The sequence below is a fragment of the Carcharhinus amblyrhynchos genome, chromosome 14, assembly GCF_965287045.1.
Source record: "Carcharhinus amblyrhynchos chromosome 14, sCarAmb.v2.hapA, whole genome shotgun sequence".
NCBI classification, from domain to species: Eukaryota; Metazoa; Chordata; class Chondrichthyes; order Carcharhiniformes; family Carcharhinidae; genus Carcharhinus; species Carcharhinus amblyrhynchos.
Window position 1 is genome coordinate 34,318,817 of NC_137337.1, and position 24,910 is coordinate 34,343,726.

Below are 24,910 nucleotides of genomic sequence, written 5' to 3' on the forward strand. Positions count from 1 at the left end.
GGGACTATCATCACCTGGAAGTCCCCTCCAAGCTACTCACCATCCTGACTTGAAAATATATCGCCTTTCCTTGAGTCAATAACCTGGAACCCCCTTCCTAACAGCACTACAGATGTAACTACAAGGCATGGATTTCAGTGGTTCAAGATGGCATCTGAGGATACCACCTTCTCAACGGTAATCTGGGATGGGCAATAAATGCTGGCCTAGCCAGCCATGTTCACTTTCCCTGAATGAACTTAAAAAAGGCTCACTCCAGCAACAAGCAGGTTCCCAACCCACTGCTGACATTCCAATAGTCCCACTCCTCACTTTCTACCCACTAGGAACAGGTCAGTTTTGTTCAAATTCTGCACAAAGTCACCACTTCAGCCGAACTAAACTAAACCAAATCACACCAAATTTTATGTTGAAACAAAATTTTTTTATTGATAACACATACACAAAATTGCAAATGAATTAACTGTAAGAAACTTAGCAAAGCAAAATCAATAATCCATGTGAGTAATACCCCACAGCAATTGTGTCAGAAATCAACAGCAGTTTTCAAGATACAAATTTTGGTTAATCATATTTACACCAAAAATATTCGCACAGATTTGCATACGTTTTAAAGGTTAATCGGAAAAGAACAAATTAAAGTTATATCTACTAAGCTCCAGTGACGTTGTGATGAATCCTTGTTACATTTTGTACTGTTTGTATGTTACTGACACACATGCTTTAAATGTTTTGTTACACCATATATTACAAGTATTAGTTCAGTGACTTGATATCCACTATAATCGTTTCAGAAGTAATGTGTTGTAAAAAACAGAGTGGTGCAGTGGATTAGGCCATTCCCGAGACCTGGATCGAAGACTGATGAGATGGAAATGCTCTCTACCTTCTGGCTGGAAATATTTATTGTGAAATGAATTCTAGTGGACACAGACCAACATCAGGAACTTGCTGCTAAATAGATGTTTGCCGGAAATTCTCCAATGTCATTTGCCTGCTGGCAACGGTGGAGAATTGGGCACTCAGCCAAATCTCCATTCACAGCAGTGGGACCGGAGAATCCCAGCTCAGGCAGGCCTAATGATGACCAATGTGAGAAATGAGATAACACAACACAGGTGCTTTGTGATATATGTTTCAAAATGGTGAGGCAAATTGAGTGGGCAATTGTCCAATTCCACTACTTAGGCCAGTGGGTCGTACTTCTTAATGTTTATTATTCAGAACTTGCAGATAATTCAAGTATGTTACTTTTAATTAGAGATGAAGTGCGAACTTTTAAAAATAATGTTAATTGCTGGCAAAATCTTCATACTTATTCTTTGTTAACTATTCCTGTTTAATGTAATTTGAATGTACAAATGATTTTGAGATAATGTCTCCTTATTAACACTTAGATATTCATGAAACTAACTGTGGAGATGATTATTCGATCAAGTTAAGTGAAGACAAGAGGTCACTAATTGAAAACCATAGGTAAGATGAATATCACTGAATGATGATTTAAAGGCATGAAGCTTTGTCCCAGTTGTATTTAGGTTTAAAGTAATTTTTGAGTAGCCTATGCATAGATATGCAAAACAGTGCATAACCTACTGAAGTAGTCAATATTTTAAATTCTGAATTTGTTGTTATGAACTAGTTCTATTATAATGTGAAAGTGTGATCTTTAACACCTAATGCAATATGAAATGTCCTTATTGTTATATAAAACTTCTCTCTAGCATAGAATAATCAAGTAAATATTTAGTTAAATACAGAAAACAGCAAAGGTAACTCTTGTGTAAAAGCATCATATCATAATTATAAATAAGGCCATGAATGCCTTATTCCTTATTTTCTGCCTTTTTATCTTCTTTTGTCTCAGATTTAGTTAAGGAGAGGGAAAACGAGGGAGGTTGGGATATTTCCGAGAACTGCTTTTGCTCACTCTGAATCATTTCCCCCTTTCTTTGGAAAGTAGTAGATGTATCAGTGGTAACTGTTGCTTCAGGAGCCATGTCTCCTTGTACTATGGAACTCTCAGTTGAGACAACTACAGTTCCTTCAGTTTTGGTATATTTCTTAGTGAAGGTGTGCCCTTCAGAAGATACAGTGTATTCTGGTTTGGGAGAATGAAATTCAGACAGGAATGAAGAACATTCTTTGGTGTATGTCACTGGTTCAGGTGTCCCACTGGCAGTTTGCTCTCGAGTAAGATGTTCTTTAGTGACAACTGTGGAATGTTCTGTTGGTTGGGTATGTTTTAAACTTTCAGGTAGTGAGGATGTTGATGGGTGAGGACCTTGAAAGATTTCTGGCTTTTTGAGACTTCGTTGCTTCTCATTCGCCTTTGTAATTTTGGTTTCAGTCAGAGTAGTTTGACAGAGTCCAGATTCGCAGGTTGGAACTTGGCCTTGATGGCAAGATTCCAGCAAAGACGTCTTGATTGCTTTGGATGATGGTACATGTGTTGTGAAATCACCTGATTCCAGCAAGACAAGCTCAGTTCTTGCAGTTGATGTCACTATTTGGCTGGGCTTCGTCACTTGTGTTCCTGATGTTGTGCTATCAGGGATTTTGCACGTGATTGTTACTGTGTGAGTTGTGTCACCTTCAGCTGATGCATGTTCAGTGCCTTCAACTTCTTTTGATGGCGGGGTGATTAATGGCGATACTTCATCTGAAGACCTTTTAGGTAAAATGTCATGGCCATCAGTTTTCACGTCACTCGCTTTGACACTAAATTGAACATGTTCTGAGCTGGATGCTGGCATTGCATGTGCAAGCTGCTTCTCACCATCAGGGCCTTTTTCTTTTTTCCACGGGGATGAAAAGCTGATTTTTGGAAATTTAAACCAACTTGTCTTCCCTTTAGATGGAGAACTCTCATCGGTTGTTGCTGATTCAGCATCCTTTTGGCCTTTGAATTTAGGATCCTCACCAATCTTTCCTTGAATTGAACGAAAAAGATGTGAGGGGATGAAAAAAGAGTGCAAGGGAATTTAAGTTTAATCTCATCAATTTTATCTACTGTACTTTTCTGATCAACATTCAATTCCAATTCATATGGAAATAGGTTCTTTCTTTTCTGAATGAATTAATACTTCAGTCAGTAACATCTGTAACTTCTTCATATTGTATAATTTCAAATGTGCATACTTTTCATCGTAGATTTTTACGATTGAGAAAAGCTTTCCTCCTTCAGTCTCTGACAGCTCTTTAACTACTGGACCTCAAAAGTCCAGAGCATGTCATTCATTCATTCATCAAGATCAAACTTTGATTACATTTTGAGGGTGGCATGATGGCACAGTGGTTAGCACTGGTGTCTCACATCACCAGGGACCCAGGTTCGATTCCCGACTTGGGTCACCATCTGTGTGGAGTCTGCGTGTTTTCCCTGCGTCTGTACAAGTTTCCACCAGATGCTCCGGTTTCCTTCCACAGCCTGAAAGGCGTGCTGTTAGGTGCATTAGCTAAATTCTCCCTCAGTGTATCCGAACAGGTGCCATAGTGTGTGACTAGGGGATTTTCACAGCAATTTCACTGCAATGTGAACGTAAGCCGACTTATGACATTATTAAAACTACTGCCAAGCATATGCCTTCATTTTAGTTAAATGATCAGCAAAAGGGTTCTCAGTATCTCTACAATTGACTGATTGTGATATCGATGATTTGTACTTAATGTATCATTGCAATATTTATTGACTATATCAGAATCAATTTTTTGCTCCCTTCTTCAATGAATGGGCATCAATTTTGACGGCATTTTCCTTCTGAGATGTGATTAAATGGGTTCTGGTATCTCCTGTTTATTTAGTGTTTATTACATAATCAACAAGGCTAATTGAATATTATGTACTGGACTTTTCAGGCACACCTTCCTTTCATCATATTTACTTGAAAGCACTCCAACACCAAGTTCATGTCAACATCTCTCAGGCTAAATCACCTGCCATTTGAGCCAAGGCTAAGCATTACCAAATTGTCAGCTTTAACAAGATTTAACTTATCTAAGTTTAATTAATTACCAAAAAGAGCATAGTTTGAGGCTGAATTGCCTATTGGAACAATCACAGAGGTGACATTGTCTTTTGAAGGTATTACAAAATGTTCAGTAAAGAACAATTATTTTCATTGGCTTTCAATGGAATAACAGTGTGGGTGATATGTAAATTGCCCACTTCACTCGAATGCTCAAATCTAAGTTCACCTTCCCAGATACGTTATTCCTCAATATTTCAAATCAATACACTATTATTGTGAGGTGAAACAATTTTCCAACAACATAGCCAACTTAAACATTAAATGTCGTTAAACAGCAGTACCTGGATCATCAGTCTTGGCCTTGGCAACATTAGGATCTTCGGATAGTGAGACATCTTTGCCTGTTGCTTCCGCGCCAAACTCAACATCTGGAAAGTTAAATTTAGAAAGTGACACTCCGAATAATGACACTTTTGTCTCAGGTGGTTTCAAATGTGGACCTGCACCTTCAGCTGTAATATGGACTGAATCAGCATCCTCATTTAATCTTGATGAATGAGTGACATGCTCTGAACTTTTGAGGTCCAGTGATATTTCAGCCATGACAGCTTCAGGTTTTGGCTGATTTGTATCAAGATTGACGTTATCTTGCACCGTTAATGGCTTTTGGACGTTTGACATTTTTAACAAGGTATCAGAGTCATGTGGTCCACGATCGCAAACATTAGGCTCACCAATGAACTTCCTGTCAGAATCAACTTCAAATGTTTTAGATGCCTTTACATCCATGCCACTTGCCGGTGTGCACACCTCAACCTGTGGGCCTTTAAGATCTATCTCCGGTTTTACAAGAGAAGTGTTGACATCCGTCTCCTTCATGCTAACATCGACTTCAGGATCTTTAAATTTTGGAAGTGAAATTCCTAATGATGGCATTTTAAACTTCCCACCATCACCTTTGATCTTCTGGTCTGCAAAATCAACACCCGTATGTTGGACAGGGATGTCAGATGATTGCTTTTTAATGTCAACTGATGGTCCGGGAGTTGTTAGCAGATCAGGTTTATGTAAGAATGAACCAACATCAAATCTACCTTTCACTTTTGGATGGGCACTGACAACGGATGGCATGTTAATCTCAGATATTTTATGACTGGCATCAGGGCCTTCAAGATCAGCAGCCTTAAAATCATTTTCCATCTTCTCTAATTTGACATCTTTACCAGGAACCTTTACATGCATATCAGGTTTTGGGAGAGAGATGTCAACTGTAGGCTCAGTGACATCAACGGTCATTTTCGGAGCTTTGATATCAGGTCTCGAAAATCCAAATTTCAGCGCTTTAAATTTTGGCAGTTTCATTCTTCCACCAGCCAATTGAATATCCACATCAGGTACCTCCTTCTCGGCTTCACAGTCCGGGGCTCCAACATCAACTTTTGGGACATCAATATTTACTTCAGGTTTTGCAAGTGAAATCTCCACATCTGCTTTCCGCACATTCAAATCCATCTCTGGTCCTCTGAATTTTGGAAGTGAGACACCAAATGATGACATTTTCATCGATGGCATTTTGAAACTCCCACCATCACCTTTGACCTTCAGATCTGCTGCTGGAACATCGACATCTACTGTTGGTGCATGGATGTCAGTGGTTGGGGCTTTAATGTCCACTGACAGTCCAGGAGTTGAAATGTCAACTTCAGGTTTCGGAATCGATGCATCAGCATCAAATTTCCCTTTCAATTTTGGAACATCAACTTCAATTGAAGGCTTTTTGACCTCAGGCATTTTTAGACTGACATCTGGTCCTTTCAGTTCAATGTCTCCAACACTGATGTCACCTTCTAACTTGCCTGGTTCTACATCAATACCAGGCACTGTCATGTCCACATCAGCTTTTGGTATTGACATGTCAACTGTTGGTAGTTTGACATCAATTTTGGGCCCTTTGATGTCAGGTGCTGAAATTCCAAATTTCGATCCTTTAAATTTAGGCAATTTTATTTTCCCTCCTTTTCCTTTGAGATCCATGTCAGGTGCCTCCACATCAACATCACATTCCGGTACACTGACGTCACCTTGCAGCCCTTGAATATCTACCTCAGGTTTTTCAAGTGAAATCTCCACATCTGGCTTCTTCACACTCACATCAATCTCTGGACCTTGGAATTTCGGAAGTGAGACACCAATCGATGGCATTTTCATTGATGGCATTTTGAAACTCCCCCCATCACCTTTAACCTTCAGATCTGCTGCTGGAACGTCGACATCTACTGTTGGTGCATGGATATCAGTGGTTGGACCTTTAATATCCACTGATAGTCCTGGAGTTGAAATGTCAGCTTCAGGTTTAGGAATCGATACATCAGCATCAAATTTCCCTTTCACCTTTGGAACATCAACTTCAATTGAAGGCTTTTTCACATCTGGCATTTTTAGACTGACATCTGGTCCTTTCAGTTCAATGTCTCCAACACTGATATCACCTTCTAACTTGCCTGGTTTTACATCAATACCAGGCACTGTCACGTCCACCTCAGCTTTTGGTATTGACATGTCAACTTTTGGTAGTTTGACATCAATGTTGGGCCCTTTGACATCAGGTGCTGAAAATCCAAATTTTGGTACTTTGAATTTAGGCATTTTAAATTTGCCTCCTTTTCCTGTGACATCTATATCAGGTGCCTCCACACCAACATCACTTTCTGGTACACTGACATCAACTTGCGGCCCTTGAATATCTACCTCAGGTTTTTCAAGTGAAAGATCCACATCTGGCTTCTTCACGCTCACATCAATCTCCGGACCTTCGAATTTAGGAAGTGAGACACCAATTGATGGCATTTTCATTGATGACATTTTGAAACTCCCACCATCACCTTTAACCTTCAGATCTGCTGCTGGAACATCGACATCTACTGTTGGTGCATGGATATCAGTGGTTGGGGCCTTAATGTCCACTGATAGTCCTGGAGTAGAAATGTCAACTTCAGGTTTAGCAATTGATGCATCAACATCAAATTTCCCTTTCACTTTTCCAGCAAAAACTTCAGTTGAAGGCGTTTTCACCTTGGGCATTTTTAGACTGACATCAGGTCCTTTCAGTTCAATGTCCCCAACACTGATGTCACCTTCTAACTTGCCTGGTTTTAAATCAATACCAGGCACCTCAGCTTTTGGTATTGACATGTCAACTTTTGGTAGTTTAACATCAATGTTGGGCCCTTTGACATCAGGTGCTGAAAATCCAAATTTGGGTACCTTAAATTTAGGCATTTTAAATTTGCCTCCTTTACCCTTGACATCTATATCAGGTGCCTCCACACCAACATCACATTCTGGGACACTGATGTCAATTTTCGGCTCTTGAATATCTACCTCAGGCTTTTCAAGTGAAAAATCCACATCTGGCTTCTTCACACTCACATCAATCTCCGGACCTTGGAATTTAGGAAGTGAGACACCAATCGATGGCATCTTCATCGATGGCATTTTGAAACTCCCACCATCACCTTTAACCTTCAGATCTGCTGCTGGGACATCGACATCTACTGTTGGTGCATGGATATCAGTGGTTGGGGCTTTAATGTCCACTGACAGTCCTGGAGTTGAAATGTCAGCTTCAGGTTTAGGAATCGATATATCAGCATCAAATTTCCCTTTCACCTTTGGAACATCAACTTCAATTGAAGGCTTTTTCACATCTGGCATTTTTAGACTGACATCAGGTCCTTTCAGTTCAATGTCTCCAACACTGATATCACCTTCTAACTTGCCTGGTTTTACATCAATACCAGGCACTGTCACGTCCACCTCAGCTTTTGGAATGGACGTGTCAACTTTTGGTAGTTTGACATCAATGTTGGGCCCTTTGATATCAGGTGCTGTAAATCCAAATTTTAGTCTTTTAAATTTAGGCAATTTCATTTTCCCTCCTTTTCCCTTGACATCTATATCAGGTGCCTCCACATCAACATCACATTCTGGTACACTGACGTCAATTTTCGGCCCTTGAATATCTACCTCGGGTTTTTCAAGTGAAAGATCCACATCTGGCTTCTTCACACTCACATCAATCTCCGGACCTTGGAATTTAGGAAGTGAGACACCAAATGATGGCATTTTCATCGATGGAATTTTGAAACTCCCACCATCATCTTTAACCTTCAGGTCTGCTGCTGGAAAATCGACGTCTACTGTTGGTGCATGGATATCAGTGGTTGGACCTTTAACGTCCACTGACAGTTCTGGAGTTGAAATGTCAACTTCAGGTTTAGGAATCGACGCATCAACATCAAATTTCCCTTTCATTTTCGGGATACCAATATCAAATGATGGTTTCTCCACCTTGGGCATTTTTAAACTGACATCAGGACCTTTCAGTTCAATGTCTCCAACACTGATATCACCTTCTAATTTGCCTGGTTTTACATCAATACCAGGCACTGTCACGTCCACTTCAGCCTTTGGTATTGACATGTCAACTTTTGGTAGTTTAACATCAATGTTGGGCCCTTTGACATCAGGTGCTGAAAATCCAAATTTTGGTACTTTAAATTTAGGCATTTTAAATTTGCCTCCTTTTCCCTTGACATCTATATCAGGTGCCTCCACATCAACATCACATTCTGGTACACTGACGTCAGTTTTCGGCCCTTGAACACCTACCTCAGGTTTTTCAAGTGAAAGATCCACATCTGGCTTCTTCACACTCACATCAATCTCTGGACTTTGGAATTTAGGAAGTGAGACACCAAACAATGGCATTTTCATCGATGGCATTTTGAAACTCCCACCATCACCTTTAACCTTCAGATCTGCTGCTGGGACATCGACATCCAGTGTTGGTGCATGGATATCAGTGGTTGGGGCTTTAATGTCCACTGACAGTCCTGGAGTTGAAATGTCAACTTCAGGTTTAGGAATTGTCACATCAGCATCAAATTTCCCTTTCACCTTTGAAACGTCAACTTCAATTGATGGCTTTTTCACATCTGGCATTTTTAGACTGACATCTGGTCCTTTCAGTTCAATGTCTCCAACACTGATATCACCTTCTAACTTGCTTGGTTTTACGTCAATACCAGGCACTGTCACGTCCACCTCAGCTTTTGGTATTGACATGTCAACTTTTGGTAGTTTGACATCAATTTTGGGCCCTTTGACATCAGGTGCTGAAAATCCAAATTTCGGTCCTTTAAATTTAGGCAATTTCATTTTCCCTCCTTTTCCCTTGACATCTATATCAGGTGCCTCCACATCAACATCACATTCTGGGACACCTACGTCAATTTTCGGCCCTTGAATGTCTACTTGAGGTTTTTCAACTGAAATCTCCACATCTGGCTTCTTCACACTCACATCAATCTCTGGACCTTGGAATTTAGGAAATGAAACACCAATCGATGGCATTTTCATTGATGGCATTTTGAAACTCCCCCCATCACCTTTAACCTTCAGATCGGCTGCTGGAACATCGACATCTACTGTTGGTGCATGGATATCAGTGGTTGGGGCCTTAATGTCCACTGATAGTCCTGGAGTTGAAATGTCAACTTCAGGTTTAGGAATCGATGCATCAGCATCAAATTTCCCTTTCACCTTGGGCATTTTTAGATTGGCATCTGGTCCTTTCAGGTCAATGTCTCCAACACTGATATCACCTTCTAACTTGCCTGGTTTTACATCAATACCAGGCACTGTCACGTCCACCTCAGCCTTTGGTATTGACATGTCAATTTTTGGTAGTTTAACATCAATGTTGGGCCCTTTGACATCAGGTGCTGAAAATCCAAATTTTGGTACTTTAAATTTAGGCATTTTAAATTTGCCTCCTTTTCCCTTGACATCTATATCAGGTGCCTCCACACCAACATCACATTCTGGTACACTGACGTCAATTTTCGGTTTATCAATTTCTACCTCAGGTTTTTCAAGTGAAAGATCCACATCTGGCTTCTTCACACTCACATCAATCTCCGGACTTTGGAATTTAGGAAGTGAGACACCAAACGGTGGCATTTTCATCGATGGCATTTTGAAACTCCCCCCATCACCTTTAACCTTCAGATCTGCTGCTGGAAAATCGACGTCTACTGTTGGTGCATGGATATCAGTGGTTGGGGCTTTAATGTCCACTGACAGTCCTGGAGTTGAAATGTCAACTTCAGGTTTAGGAATCGATGCATCAACATCAAATTTCCCTTTCATTTTCGGGATACCAATATCAAATGATGGTTTCTCCACCTTGGGCATTTTTAAGCTGACATCAGGTCCTTTCAGTTCAATGTCTCCAACACTGATATCACCTTCTAACTTGCCTGGTTTTACATCAATACCAGGCACTGTCACGTCCACCTCAGCCTTTGGTATTGACATGTCAACTTTTGGTAGTTTGACATCAATGTTGGGCCCTTTGACATCAGGTGCTGAAAATCCAAATTTTGGTACTTTAAATTTAGGCATTTTAAATTTCCCTCCTTTTCCCTTGACATCTATATCAGGTGCCTCCACATCAACATCACATTCTGGTACACTGACGTCAATTTTCGGCCCATGAATATCCACCTCAGGTTTTTCAAGTGAAAGATCCACATCTGGCTTCTTCACACTCACATCAATCTCTGGACCTTGGAATTTAGGAAGTGAGACACCAATCGATGGCATTTTCATTGATGGCATTTTGAAACTCCCCCCATCACCTTTAACCTTCAGGTCTGCTGCTGGAACGTCGACATCTACTGTTGGTGCATGGATATCAGTGGTTGGGGCCTTAATGTCCACTGATAGTCCTGGAGTTGAAATGTCAACTTCAGGTTTAGGAATCGATGCATCAACATCAAATTTCCCTTTCATTTTCAGGATACCAATATCAAATGATGGTTTCTCCACCTTGGGCATTTTTAAGCTGACATCAGGTCCTTTCAGGTCAATGTCTCCAACACTGATATCACCTTCTAACTTGCCTGGTTTTACATCAATACCAGGCACCCTTACATCCACCTCATCTGTTGGTATTGACATGTCAATTTTTGGTAGTTTGACATCAATGTTGGGTCCTTTGATCTCAGGTGCTGTAAATCCAAATTTTGGTACTTTAAATTTAGGCATTTTAAATTTGCCTCCTTTTCCCTTGACATCTATATCAGGTGCCTCCACATCAACATCACATTCCGGTACACTAACATCAATTTTTGGCCCTTGAATATCTACCTCAGGTTTTTCAAGTGAAAGATCGACATCTGGCTTCTTCACACTCACATCAATCTCTGGACCTTGGAATTTAGGAAGTGAGACACCAATCGATGGCATTTTCATCGACGGCATTTTGAAACTCCCACCATCACCTTTAATCTTCAGATCTGCTGCTGGAACATCGACATCTACTGTTGGTGCATGGATATCAGTGGTTGGGGCTTTAATGTCCACTGACAGTCCTGGAGTTGAAATGTCAGCTTCAGGTTTAGGAATCGATATATCAGCATCAAATTTCCCTTTCACCTTTGGAACATCAACTTGAATTGAAGGCTTTTTCACATCTGGCATTTTTAGACTGACATCTGGTCCTTTCAGTTCAATGTCTCCAACACTGATATCACCTTCTAACTTGCCTGGTTTTACATCAATACCAGGCACTGTCACGTCCACATCAGCCTTTGGTATTGACATGTCAACTTTTGGTAGTTTGACATCAATGTTGGGCCCTTTGACCTCAGGTGCTGAAAATCCAAATTTTGGTACATTCATATGAGGCATTTTAAATTTGCCTCCTTTTCCCTTGACATCTATATCAGGTGCCTCCACATCAACATCACATTCTGGTACACTTACGTCAATTTTTGGCCCTTGAATATCTACCTCAGGTTTTTCAAGTGAAAGATCCACATCTGGCTTCTTCACACTCACATCAATCTCCGGACCTTGGAATTTAGGAAGTGAGACACCAATCGATGGCATTTTCATCGATGGCATTTTGAAACTCCCACCATCACCTTTAACCTTCAGATCTGCTGCTGGAACATCGACATCTACTGTTGGTGCATGGGTATCAGTGATTGGACCTTTAATGTCCACTGACAGTCCTGGAGTTGAAATGTCAACTTCAGGTTTAGGAATTGAAAGATCAGCATCAAATTTCCCTTTCACCTTTGGAACGTCAACTTCAATTGAAGGCTTTTTAACATCTGGCATTTTGCGACTAACATCTGGCCCTTTCAGTTCAATGTCTCCAACACTGATATCACCTTCTAACTTGCCTGATTTTACGTCAATGCCAGGCATTGTAATGTCCACCTCAGCCTTTGGTATTGATATGTCAACTTTTGGTAGTTTGACATCAATGTTGGGCCCTTTGACATCAGGTGTTGTAAATCCAAATTTTGGTACCTTAAATTTAGGCATTTTAAATTTGCCTCCTTTTCCCTTGACATCTATATCAGGTGCCTCCACATCAACATCACATTCTGGGACACTGATGTCAATTTTCGGCTCTTGAATATCTACCTCAGGTTTTTCAAGTGAAAGATCCACATCTGGCTTCTTCACACTCACATCAATCTCTGGACCTTGGAATTTAGGAAGTGCGACACCAATCGATGGCATTTTCATCGATGGCATTTTGAAACTCCCCCCATCACCTTTAACCTTCAGATCCGCTGCTGGGACATCGACATCTACTGTTGGTGCATGGATATCAGTGGTTGGGGCTTTAGTGTCCACTGATAGTCCTGGAGTTGAAATGTCAACTTCAGGTTTAGGAATCGATATATCAGCATCAAATTTCCCTTTCACCTTTGGAACATCAACTTCAATTGAAGGCTTTTTCACATCTGGCATTTTTAGACTGACATCTGGTCCTTTCAGTTCAATGTCTCCAACACTGATATCACCTTCTAACTTGCCTGGTTTTACATCAATACCAGGCACTGTCACGTCCACCTCAGCTTTTGGTATTGACATGTCAACTTTTGGTAGTTTGACATCAACGTTGGGCCCTTTGACATCAGGTGCTGAAAATCCAAATTTTGGTACTTTCATATGAGGCATTTTAAATTTGCCTCCTTTTCCCTTTACACCTATATCAGGTGCCTCCACATCAACATCACATTCTGGGACACTGACGTCAATTTTTGGCCCTTGAATATCTACCTCAGGCTTTTCAAGTGAAAGATCCACATCTGGCTTCTTCACACTCACATCAATCTCCGGACTTTGGAATTTAGGAAGTGAGACTCCAATCGATGGCATTTTCATCGATGGCATTTTGAAACTCCCCCCATCACCTTTAACCTTCAGATCTGCTGCTGGAACATCGACATCTACTGTTGGTGCATGGATATCAGTGGTTGGGGCTTTAATGTCCACTGATAGTCCTGGAGTTGAAATGTCAACTTCAGGTTTAGGAATCGACGCATCAGCATCAAATTTCCTTTTAATTTTCGGGATACCAATATCAAATGATGGTTTCTCCACCTTGGGCATTTTTAAACTGACATCAGGACCTTTCAGTTCAATGTCTCCAACACTGATATCACCTTCTAACTTGCCAGGTTTTACATCAATACCAGGCACTGTCACCTCAGCTTTTGGTATTGACATGTCAACTTTTGGTAGTTTGACATCGATGTTGGGCCCTTTGACATCAGGTGCTGAAAATCCAAATTTTGGTACTTTGAATTTAGGCATTTTAAATTTGCCTCCTTTTCCCTTGACATCTATATCAGGTGCCTCCACATCAACATCACATTCTGGGACACTGATGTCAATTTTCGGCTCTTGAATATCTACTTCAGGTTTTTCAAATGGTTGATCGACATCTGGCTTCTTCACACTCACATCAATCTCTGGACCTTGGAATTTAGGAAGTGAGACACCAATCGATGGCATTTTCATCGATGGCATTTTGAAACTCCCCCCATCACCTTTAACCTTCAGATCTGCTGCTGGGACATTGACATCTACTGTTGGTGCATGGATATCAGTGGTTGGACCTTTAATGTCCACTGATAGTCCTGGAGTTGAAATGTCAGCTTCAGGTTGAGGAATCGATACATCAACATCAAATTTCCCTTTCACCTTTGGAACGTCAACTTCAATTGAAGGCTTTTTCACATCTGGCATTTTTAGACTGACATCTAGTCCTTTCAGTTCAATGTCTCCAACACTGATATCACCTTCTAACTTGCTTGGTTTTACATCAATACCAGGCACTGTCACGTCCACATCAGCTTTTGGTATTGACATGTCGGCTTTTGGTAGTTTGACATCAATGTTGGGCCCTTTGACATCAGGTGCTGAAAATCCAAATTTTGGTACCTTAATGTGAGGCATTTTAAATTTGCCTCCTTTTCCCTTGACATCTATATCAGGTGCCTCCACACCAACATCACATTCTGGTTCACTGACGTCAATTTTCGGCCGTTGAATATCGATCTCAGGTTTTTCAAGTGAAAGATCCACATCTGGCTTCTTCACACTCACATCAATCTCCGGACCTTCGAATTTAGGAAGTGAGACACCAATTGATGGCAATTTCATCGATGGCATTTTGAAACTCCCCCCATCACCTTTAACCTTCAGGTCTGCTGCTGGAACATCGACATCTACTGTTGGTGCATGGATATCAGTGGTTGGGGCTTTAATGTCCACTGATAGTCCTGGAGTTGAAATGTCAACTTCAGGTTTAGGAATCGATGCATCAACATCAAATTCCCCTTTCACATTCGGGATACCAATATCAAATGATGGTTTCTCCACCTTGGGCGTTTTTAGACTGACATCTGGTCCTTTCAGCTCAATGTCTCCAACACTCATATCACCTTCTAACTTGCCTGGTTTTAAATCAATACCAGGCACTGTCACATCCACCTCAGCTTTTGGTATTGACATGTCAACTTTTGGTACCTTGACATCAATGTTGGGCCCTTTGACATCAGTTGCTGAAAATCCAAATTTTGGTACTTTAAATTTAGGCATTTTAAATTTCCCTTCTTTTCCCTTGACATCTATATCAGGTGCCTCCACACCAACATCACATTCCGGTACACTAACGTCAATGTTCGGGTCTTGAATATCCACCTCAGCTTTTTCAAGTGAAAGATCCACATCTGGCTTCTTCACACTCACATCAATCTCCGGACCTTGGAATTTAGGAAGTGAAACAGCAAGTGATGGCAATTTCATCGATGGCATTTTGAAACTCCCCCCATCACCTTTAATCTTCAGATCTGCTGCTGGAACATCGACATCCAGTCTTGGTGCATGGATATCAGTGGTTGGGGCTTTAGTGTCCACTGATAGTCCTGGAGTTGAAATGTCAGCTTCAGGTTTAGGAATCGATACATCAGCATCAAATTTCCCTTTCACCTTTGGAACGTCAACTTCAATTGAAGGCTTTTTCACATCTGTCATTTTTAGACGGACATCTGGTCCTTTCAGTTCAATGTCTCCAACACTGATATCACCCTTTAATTTGCCTGGTTTTACGTCAACGCCAGGTACTGTAATGTCCACCTCAGCTTTTGGTATTGACATGTCAACTTTTGGTAGTTTGACATCAATGTTGGGCCCTTTGACATCAGGTGCTGAAAATCCAAATTTTGGTACTTTAATTTGAGGCATTTTAAATTTGCCTCCTTTTCCCTTGACATCTATATCAGGTGCCTCCACATCAACATCACATTCCGGTACACTGATGTCAATTTTCGGCCCTTGAATATCTACCTCAGGTTTTTCAAGTGAAAGATCCACATCTGGCTTCTTCACACTCACATCAATCTCCGGACCTTGGAATTTAGGAAGTGAGACTCCAATCGATGGCATTTCCATCGATGGCATTTTGAAACTCCCCCCATCACCTTTAACCTTCAGATCTGCTGCTGGAACATCGACATCTACTGTTGGTGCATGGATATCAGTGGTTGGGGCTTTAATGTCCACTGACAGTCCTGGAGTTGAAATGTCAGCTTCAGGTTTAGGAATCGATGCATCAGCATCAAATTTCCCTTTCACATTCAGGATACCAATATCAAATGATGGTTTCTCCACCTTGGGTGTTTTTAGACTGACATCTGGTCCTTTCAGTTCAATGTCTCCAACACTGATATCACCTTCTAACTTGCCTGGTTTTACATCAATACGAGGCACTGTCACGTCCATCTCAGCTTTTGGTATTGACATGTCAACTATTGGTAGTTTAACATCAATGTTGGGCCCTTTGACATCAGGTGCTGTAAATCCAAATTTTGGTACTTTAAATTTAGGCATTTTAAATTTGCCTCCTTTTCCCTTGACATCTATATCAGGTGCCTCCACATCAACATCACATTCTGGGACACTGATGTCAATTTTCGGCCCTTGAATATCTACCTCAGGCTTTTCAAGTGAAAGATCCACATCTGGCTTCTTCACACTCACATCAATCTCTGGACCTTGGAATTTAGGAAGTGAGACACCAATCGATGGCATTTTCATCGATGGCATTTTGAAACTCCCCCCATCACCTTTAACCTTCAGATCTGCTGCTGGGACATCGACATCCAGTGTTGGTGCATGGATATCAGTGGTTGGGGCTTTAATGTCCACTGACAGTCCTGGAGTTGAAATGTCAGCTTCAGGTTTAGGAATCGATATATCAGCATCAAATTTCCCTTTCACCTTTGAAACGTCAACTTCAATTGAAGGCTTTTTCACATCTGGCATTTTTAGACTGACATCTGGTCCTTTCAGTTCAATCTCTCCAACACTGATATCACCTTCTAACTTGCCTGGTTTTACATCAATACCAGGCACTGTCACGTCCATCTCAGCTTTTGGTATTGACATGTCAACTTTTGGTAGTTTAACATCAATGTTGGGCCCTTTGATTGCAGGTGCTGAAATTCCAAATTTTGGTCCTTTAAATTTAGGCATTTTTATTTTCCCTCCTTTTCCCTTGACATCTATATCAGGTGCCTCCACATCAACATCACATTCTGGTACACTAACGTCAATTTTCGCCTCTGTAATTTCTACCTCAGGTTTTTCAAGTGAAAGATCCACATCTGGCTTCTTCACACTCACATCAATCTCTGGACCTTGGAATTTAGGAAGTGAGACACCAATCGATGGCATTTTCATCGATGGCATTTTGAAACTCCCACCATCACCTTTAACCTTCAGATCTGCTGCTGGGACATCGACATCTACTGTTGGCGCATGGATATCAGTGATTGGGGCTTTAATGTCCACTGATAGTCCTGGAGCTGAAATGTCAACTTCAGGTTTAGGAATTGATGCGTCAACATCAAATTTCCCTTTCAGTTTTGGAACATCAATTTCAATATTAGGCTTTTTCATGTCTGGCATTTTTAGACTGACATCTGGTCCTTTCAGTTCAATGTCACCAACACTGATGTCACCTTCGATCTTGCTTGGTTTTACATCAATACCAGGCTCTGTCACGTCCATCTCAGTTTTTGGTATTGACATGTCAACTTTTGGTAGTTTGACATCAATGTTGGGCCCTTTGATATCCGGTGATGTAAATCCAAATTTTGGTACTTTAAATTTAGGCATTTTGATTTTCCCCCCTTTTCCCTTGACATCTATATCAGGTGCCGCCACATCAACATCACATTCCGGTACACTGATGTCAATTTTCGGCCCTTGAATATCTACCTCAGGTTTTTCAAGTGAAAGATCCACATCTGGCTTCTTCACACTCACATCAATCTCTGGACCTTGGTATTTAGGAAGTGAGACACCAATCGATGGCATTTTCATCGATGGCATTTTGAAACTCCCCCCATCACCTTTAACCTTCAGATCTGCTGCTGGGACATCGACATCTACTGTTGGTGCATGGATATCAGTGGTTGGGGCTTTAGTGTCCACTGACAGTCCTGGAGTAGAAATGTCAACTTCAGGTTTAGGAATCGATGCATCAGCATCAAATTTCCCTCCCAATTTTGGAACATCAACTTCAATTGAGGGTTTTTTCACATCTGGCATTTTTAGACTGAGGTCTGTTCCTTTCAGGTCAATGCCTCTAACACTAATATCACCTTCTAGCTTGCGTGGCTTTACATCAATACCAGGCACTGTCACATCAACCTCAGCTTTTGGGATTGATATGTCAACCTTTGGCGGTTTGACATCAATGTTGGGCCTTTTGATATCGGGTGCCGAAATTCCAAATTTTGGTCCTTTAAATTTAGGTATTTTAAATTTGCCTCCTTTTCCCTTGACATCTATATCAGGTGCCTCCACATCAACATCACATTCTGGGACACTAATGTCAATTTTCGGCCCTTGGATATCTACCTCAGGTTTTTCAAGTGCAACATCCACATCCACATCTGGCTTCTTCACACTCACATCAATCTCTGGACCTTGGAACTTAGGAAGTGAGACACCAATCGATGGCATTTTCATCGATGGCATTTTGAAACTCCCACCATCACCTTTAAACTTCAGATCTGCTGCTGGAACATCAACATCTACTGTTGGTGCATGGATATCAGTGGTTGGGGCTTTAATGTCCACTGATAGTTCTGGAGTTGAAATGTCAGCTTCAGGTTTAGGAATCAACGTATCAACATCAAATTTCCCTTTCATTTTTGAGAGACCAATATCAAATGAAGGTTTCTCCATCTTGGGCATTTTTAGACCGACATCCAGTCCTTTGAGATCAATGTCTCCAACACTAATATCACCCTTTAATTTGCCTGGTTTTACATCAATATTTGGCACTGTCACATCCACCTCAGGTTTTGGTATTGACATGTCAACTTTTGGTATCTTGACATCAATGTTGGGCCCTTTGACCTCAGGTGCTGAAAATCCAAATTTTGGCCCTTTAATTTTAGGCATTCTAAATTTCCCTCCTTTTCCCTTGACATCTATATCAGGTGCCTCCACATCAACATCACATTCTGGGACACTGATGTCAATTTTCGGCCCTTGAATATCTACCTCAGGCTTTTCAAGTGAAAGATCCACATCTGGCTTCTTCACACTCACATCAATCTCCGGACCTTGGAATTTAGGAAGTGAGACACCAATCGATGGCATTTTCATTGATGGCATTTTGAAACTCCCCCCATCACCTTTAACCTTCAGGTCTGCTGCTGGGACATCGACATCTACTGTTGGTGCATGGATATCAGTGGTTGGGGCTTTAATGTCCACTGACAGTCCTGGAGTTGAAATGTCAGCTTCAGGTTTAGGAATCGTTGCATCAGCATCAAATTTCCCTTTCAATTTTGGAACATCAACTTCAATTGAAGGCTTTTTTACCTTGGGCATTTTCAGACTGACATCAGGTCCTTTCAAGTCTATGTCTCCAACACTGATATCACCTTCTAATTTGCCTGGTTTTACGTCAATACCAGGCACTGTCACGTCCACCTCAGCTTTTGGTATTGACATGTCAACTTTTGGTAGTTTAACATCAATGTTGGGCCCTTTGACCTCAGGTGCTGAAAATCCAAATTTTGGTACTTTAAATTTAGGCATTTTAAATTTGCCTCCTTTTCCCTTGACATCTATATCAGGTGCCTCCACATCAACATCACATTCTGGGACACTGACGTCAGGTTTTTCAAGTGAAAGATCCACATCTGGCTTCTTCACACTCACATCAATCTCCGGACCTTGGAACTTAGGAAGTGAGACACCAAATGATGGCATTTCCATCGATGGCATTTTGAAACTCCCCCCATCACCTTTAACCTTCAGATCTGCTGCTGGGACATCAACATCTACTGTTGGTGCATGGATATCAGTGGTTGGACCTTTAATGTCCACTGACAGTCCTGGAGTTGAAATGTCAGCTTCAGGTTTAGGAATCAACACATCAACATCAAATTTCCCTTTCATTTTTGAGAGACCAATATCAAATGAAGGTTTCTCCATCTTGGGCATTTTTAGACCGACATCCGGTCCTTTGAGATCAATGTCTCCAACATTAATATCACCCTTTAATTTGCCTGGTTTTACATCAATACCAGGCACTGTCACGTCCACCTCAGGTTTTGGTATTGACATGTCAACTTTTGGTATCTTGACATCAATGTTGGGCCCTTTGACCTCAGGTGCTGAAAATCCAAATTTTGGCCCTTTAATTTTAGGCATTCTAAATTTGCCTCCTTTTCCCTTGACATCTATATCAGGTGCCTCCACATCAACATCACATTCTGGGACACTGATGTCAATTTTCGGCCCTTGAATATCTACCTCAGGCTTTTCAAGTGAAAGATCCACATCTGGCTTCTTCACACTCACATCAATCTCTGGACCTTGGAATTTAGGAAGTGAGACTCCAATCGATGGCATTTTCATTGATGGCATTTTGAAACTCCCCCCATCACCTTTAACCTTCAGGTCTGCTGCTGGGACATCGACATCTACTGTTGGTGCATGGATATCAGTGGTTGGGGCTTTAATGTCCACTGATAGTCCTGGAGTTGAAATGTCAGCTTCAGGTTTAGGAATCGTTGCATCAGCATCAAATTTCCCTTTCAATTTTGGAACGTCAACTTCAATTGAAGGCTTTTTTACCTTGGGCATTTTCAGACTGACATCAGGTCCTTTCAGTTCAATGTCTCCAACACTGATATCACCTTCTAATTTGCCTGGTTTTACGTCAATACCAGGCACTGTCACGTCCACCTCAGCTTTTGGTATTGACATGTCAACTTTTGGTAGTTTAACATCAATGTTGGGCCCTTTGACCTCAGGTGCTGAAAATCCAAATTTTGGTACTTTAAATTTAGGCATTTTAAATTTGCCTCCTTTTCCCTTGACATCTATATCAGGTGCCTCCACACCAACATCACATTCTGGGACACTGACGTCAGGTTTTTCAAGTGAAAGATCCACATCTGGCTTCTTCACACTCACATCAATCTCCGGACCTTGGAATTTAGGAAGTGAGATACCAAATGATGGCATTTCCATCGATGGCATTTTGAAACTCCCCCCATCACCTTTAACCTTCAGATCTGCTGCTGGAACATCAACATCTACTGTTGGTGCATGGATATCAGTGGTTGGGGCTTTAATGTCCACTGACAGTCCTGGAGTTGAAATGTCAGCTTCAGGTTTAGGAATCGACGTATCAACATCAAATTTCCCTTTCACCTTTGAGAGACTAATATCAAATGAAGGTTTCTCCATCTTGGGCATTTTTAGACCGACATCCGGTCCTTTGAGGTCAATGTCTCCAACATTAATATCACCCTTTAATTTGCCTGGTTTTACATCAATACCAGGCACTGTCATGTCCACCTCAGCTTTTGGTATTGACATGTCAACTTTTGGTACTTTGACATCAATGTTGGGCCCTTTGACATCAGGTGCTGAAATTCCAAATTTTGGTCCTTTAATTTTAGGCATTTTAAATTTGCCTCCTTTTCCCTTGACATCTATATCAGGTGCCTCCACATCAACATCACATTCTGGGACACTAACGTCAATTTTTGGCTCTTGAATATCCACCTCAGGTTTTTCAAGTGAAAGATCCACATCTGGCTTCTTCACACTCACATCAATCTCTGGACCTTGGAATTTAGGAAGTGAGACACCAATCGATGGCATTTTCATTGATGACATTTTGAAACTCCCCCCGTCACCTTTAACCTTCAGATCTGCTGCTGGAACATCAACATCCAGTGTTGGTGCATGGATATCAGTGGTTGGGGCTTTAATGTCCACTGATAGTCCTCGAGTGGAAATGTCAACTTCAGGTTTAGGAATCGTTGCATCAACATCAAATTTCCCTTTCAATTTTGGAACATCAACTTCAATTGAAGGCTTTTTTACCTTGGGCATTTTCAGACTGACATCAGGACCTTTCAGTTCAATGTCTCCAACACTGATATCACCTTCTAATTTGCCTGGTTTTACATCAATACCAGGCACTGTCACGTCCACCTCAGCTTTTGGTATTGACATGTCAACTTTTGGTAGTTTAACATCAATGTTGGGCCCTTTGACCTCAGGTGCTGAAAATCCAAATTTTGGTACTTTAAATTTAGGCATTTTAAATTTGCCTCCTTTTCCCTTGACATCTATATCAGGTGCCTCCACATCAACATCACATTCTGGGACACTGTTGTCAGGTTTTTCAAGTGAAAGATCCACATCTGGCTTCTTCACACTCACATCAATCTCCGGACCTTGGAATTTAGGAAGTGAGATACCAAATGATGGCATTTCCATCGATGGCATTTTGAAACTCCCACCATCACCTTTAACCTTCAGATCTGCTGCTGGAACATCAACATCTACTGTTGGTGCATGGATATCAGTGGTTGGACCTTTAATGTCCACTGACAGTCCTGGAGTTGAAATGTCAACTTCAGGTTTAGGAATCGACACATCAACATCAAATTTCCCTTTCACTTTTGGAACATCAAGTTCAATTGAAGGCTTTTTCACCTTGGGCGTTTTTAGACTGACATCTGGTCCTTTCAGTTCAATGTCTCCAACACTGATGTCACCTTCTATCTTGCCTGGTTTTACATCAATACCAGGCACTGTCACGTCCACTTCAGCTTTTGGTATTGACAAGTCAACTTTTGGTAGTTTAACACCAATGTTGGGCCCTTTGACATCAGGTACTGAAAATCCAAATTTTGGTTCTTTAAATTTAGGCATTTTAAATTTGCCTCCTTTTCCTTTGAGATCCATATCAGGTGCCTCCACACCAACATCACATTCTGGTACACTGATGTCAATTTTTGGCTCTTGAATATCTACTTGACGTTTTTCAGCTAAAATCTCCACATCTGGCTTCTTCACACTCACATCAATCTCTGGACCTTGGATTTTAGGAAGTGAAACACCAATCGATGGCATTTTCATCGATGGCATTTTGAAACTCCCACCATCACCTTTAACCTTCAGGTCTGCTGCTGGAACATTGACATCTACTGTTGGTGCATGGATATCAGTGGTTGGGGCTTTAATGTCCACTGACAGTCCTGGAGTTGAAATGTCAACTTCAGGTTTAGGAATGGATGCATCAACATCAAATTTCCCTTTCACTTTTGTGGTACCAATATAAAATGATGGTTTCTCCATTTTGGTCATTTTTAGACCAACATCTGGACCTTTCAGTTCAATGTCTCTAACAGTGATGTCATCTTCTAACTTGCCTGGTTTTACATCAATACTCGGCACTTTCACATTTATTGCTGGTTGTTTCCCATCTACATCAGCTTTTGGTCGTGAGGCCTCAGTCTGGGGTCGCTTTACTTCAAGACCAATTTTGTGAGGTTTTTCTTCAGTTGTTGAAAGCCCAAATTTCGGTCCTTTGATTTGTTCTACATTTCCTCTTTCACTCACCTGCATGCCAGAAATCTCCACTACTGTCTTACTTTCTGGCTCTAATGTGTCCCAGCTTTGGTCCCTCACATCAGATTGATGTCTGTAGTCTGAAATATCACTGTGTTTCTTCTTTGTGCTGATTCCCAAACTGGAATCGAAGCCTTCCAACTCAGCAATCCCAGAGGTGAGATCACCCTTCAATTCACCTGGTATCATTTTTACTGCTCCTTCTTTCACATCTGTGTCAGTGCTCGGAACTGTGGCATCAACCTTCATTAAGCTGACATCAATGGCCAGTGTTGAAGGCTTTAACTGTGTTCCAGAAGTTTTATCTTTGGCTTCTTTCCCTTTGGGCTTTTTTGTCTTTTCCTGCTTGTCGGTCTTGGGTTTCTTAGTTTGTGCTTCAGATTTTGAAAGTTGAATGTCAGGTGCCTGAATGCTAATGCCACCCATTTGGGACTTACCGTTTGGCATTCCACTATCTGTTCTTAATTGAATTCCTGAAGCTGTAATTGGAATGGCTGATTTGGTGTCATTGTCTCTTGTTGAATGCTCAACTTCAACTTTTTGACATTCCATCCTGGCGTCCAATGTTTGCAAACATGCGCCTTTCTCTGGTAATTTTGTCTCGTTGTCAACTGTGGGCTGAATTGGCTCTGAAAGGACAAACTTTGCTATTTTGAGTTTTGGCACTTTGAGTTTGGATTCAATACTAATATGATCCGAATCCATTTCATGACTTTGATCCTCTAGCTTTGAATCAGGCTGTTTCATTATTGTTACTGTGGTACCATTTGTGGTTTGAGATATACTCGTTGCACTTGTTTGGAGTGTGTCATATCTTAAAGCGGGTGATTCTTTGGTACTTGTCAAAGGGGTTTCTTTTTCCTCCTTGGAAGCTTCTGTTTTCCCTGTTCTTGTCTCCCTGGCACCAAAACGTGGAAGTTTTATTTTTCTTCTCCGTTTCTTCCCCTTTTCGGGGGTTTCCTCTGTTTTTAACTGCGATTCTATGTCTGTGCTTGTTGCAGTTATGTCATGTTGATCACGTTCCTCTGTTTCGGATAAGCTGTGTGATCTGTCCAGTTTGTACTTCTTAGTCTTCTTAAAAGATGGAAATTTGGTGCAGGAAAACGCGCCATCGGGTACTTCAGCTGCCTTAGTCTTCCCCTTCTGAGCCGCATCTTGCATTTGTGTTTCTGTGCTCATTTCTTCAGCAGCACCTTTTGTTTTCTTCTCATAAAGTTTTGCAAACAAATCTTCTTCCCCTCCCTAGAAGAAAGTATTTTGTTATTGGTTTTCATTTGAAAGAAATCCACAAGATTAATAGAGACAGACATGCGTACAATGCTAGTGATAGTTCTTTTATTTTGTTGTTGAGTGGAGTGCTTAGCTCACTTGCTAGGCTGATCTCGACAATGCTTTGGTATTTCTTAGTACTTAAGCTGCTTTGCAAATGGACTAGATATTGTACTCAATGTCTAAGTGGCAAGCACTTTGTATGGATCTATTTTCTCATGTAGATTTCTCATGTAGCTCTTTTAGTGACCTGATTTACACTGTTACAGCTCAGGCATATTCTAATCATCTTCTCCAGCATGCATTCCAAAAGTCAACTATCCGTAAAC

At 41.1% G+C, this 24,910-nt stretch overlaps 1 protein-coding gene across 4 annotated transcripts in view; it reads right to left on the reverse strand.

The window, feature by feature from the left end:
• Positions 1-291: 291 nt before the first annotated feature.
• The window catches only part of LOC145352576 (uncharacterized), a 74,747-nt gene continuing 50,128 nt past the window's right edge, over positions 292-24,910 (reverse strand). The window contains exons 7-9 of one of the 4 annotated variants that reach the window (XM_080202627.1): positions 16,986-24,554; positions 4,313-16,340; positions 292-2,932 (exon numbers count right to left, since the gene is read on the reverse strand). In XM_080202627.1, coding sequence (XP_080058753.1) covers positions 1,827-2,932; positions 4,313-16,340; positions 16,986-24,554 — 20,703 coding nt within the window. In that variant the 3' untranslated portion in view covers positions 292-1,826. Of the gene's footprint in view, positions 2,933-4,312; positions 24,555-24,910 lie in introns of all 4 variants that reach the window. The other 3 variants (XM_080202628.1, XM_080202629.1, XM_080202626.1) reach the window with 3 other exon arrangements.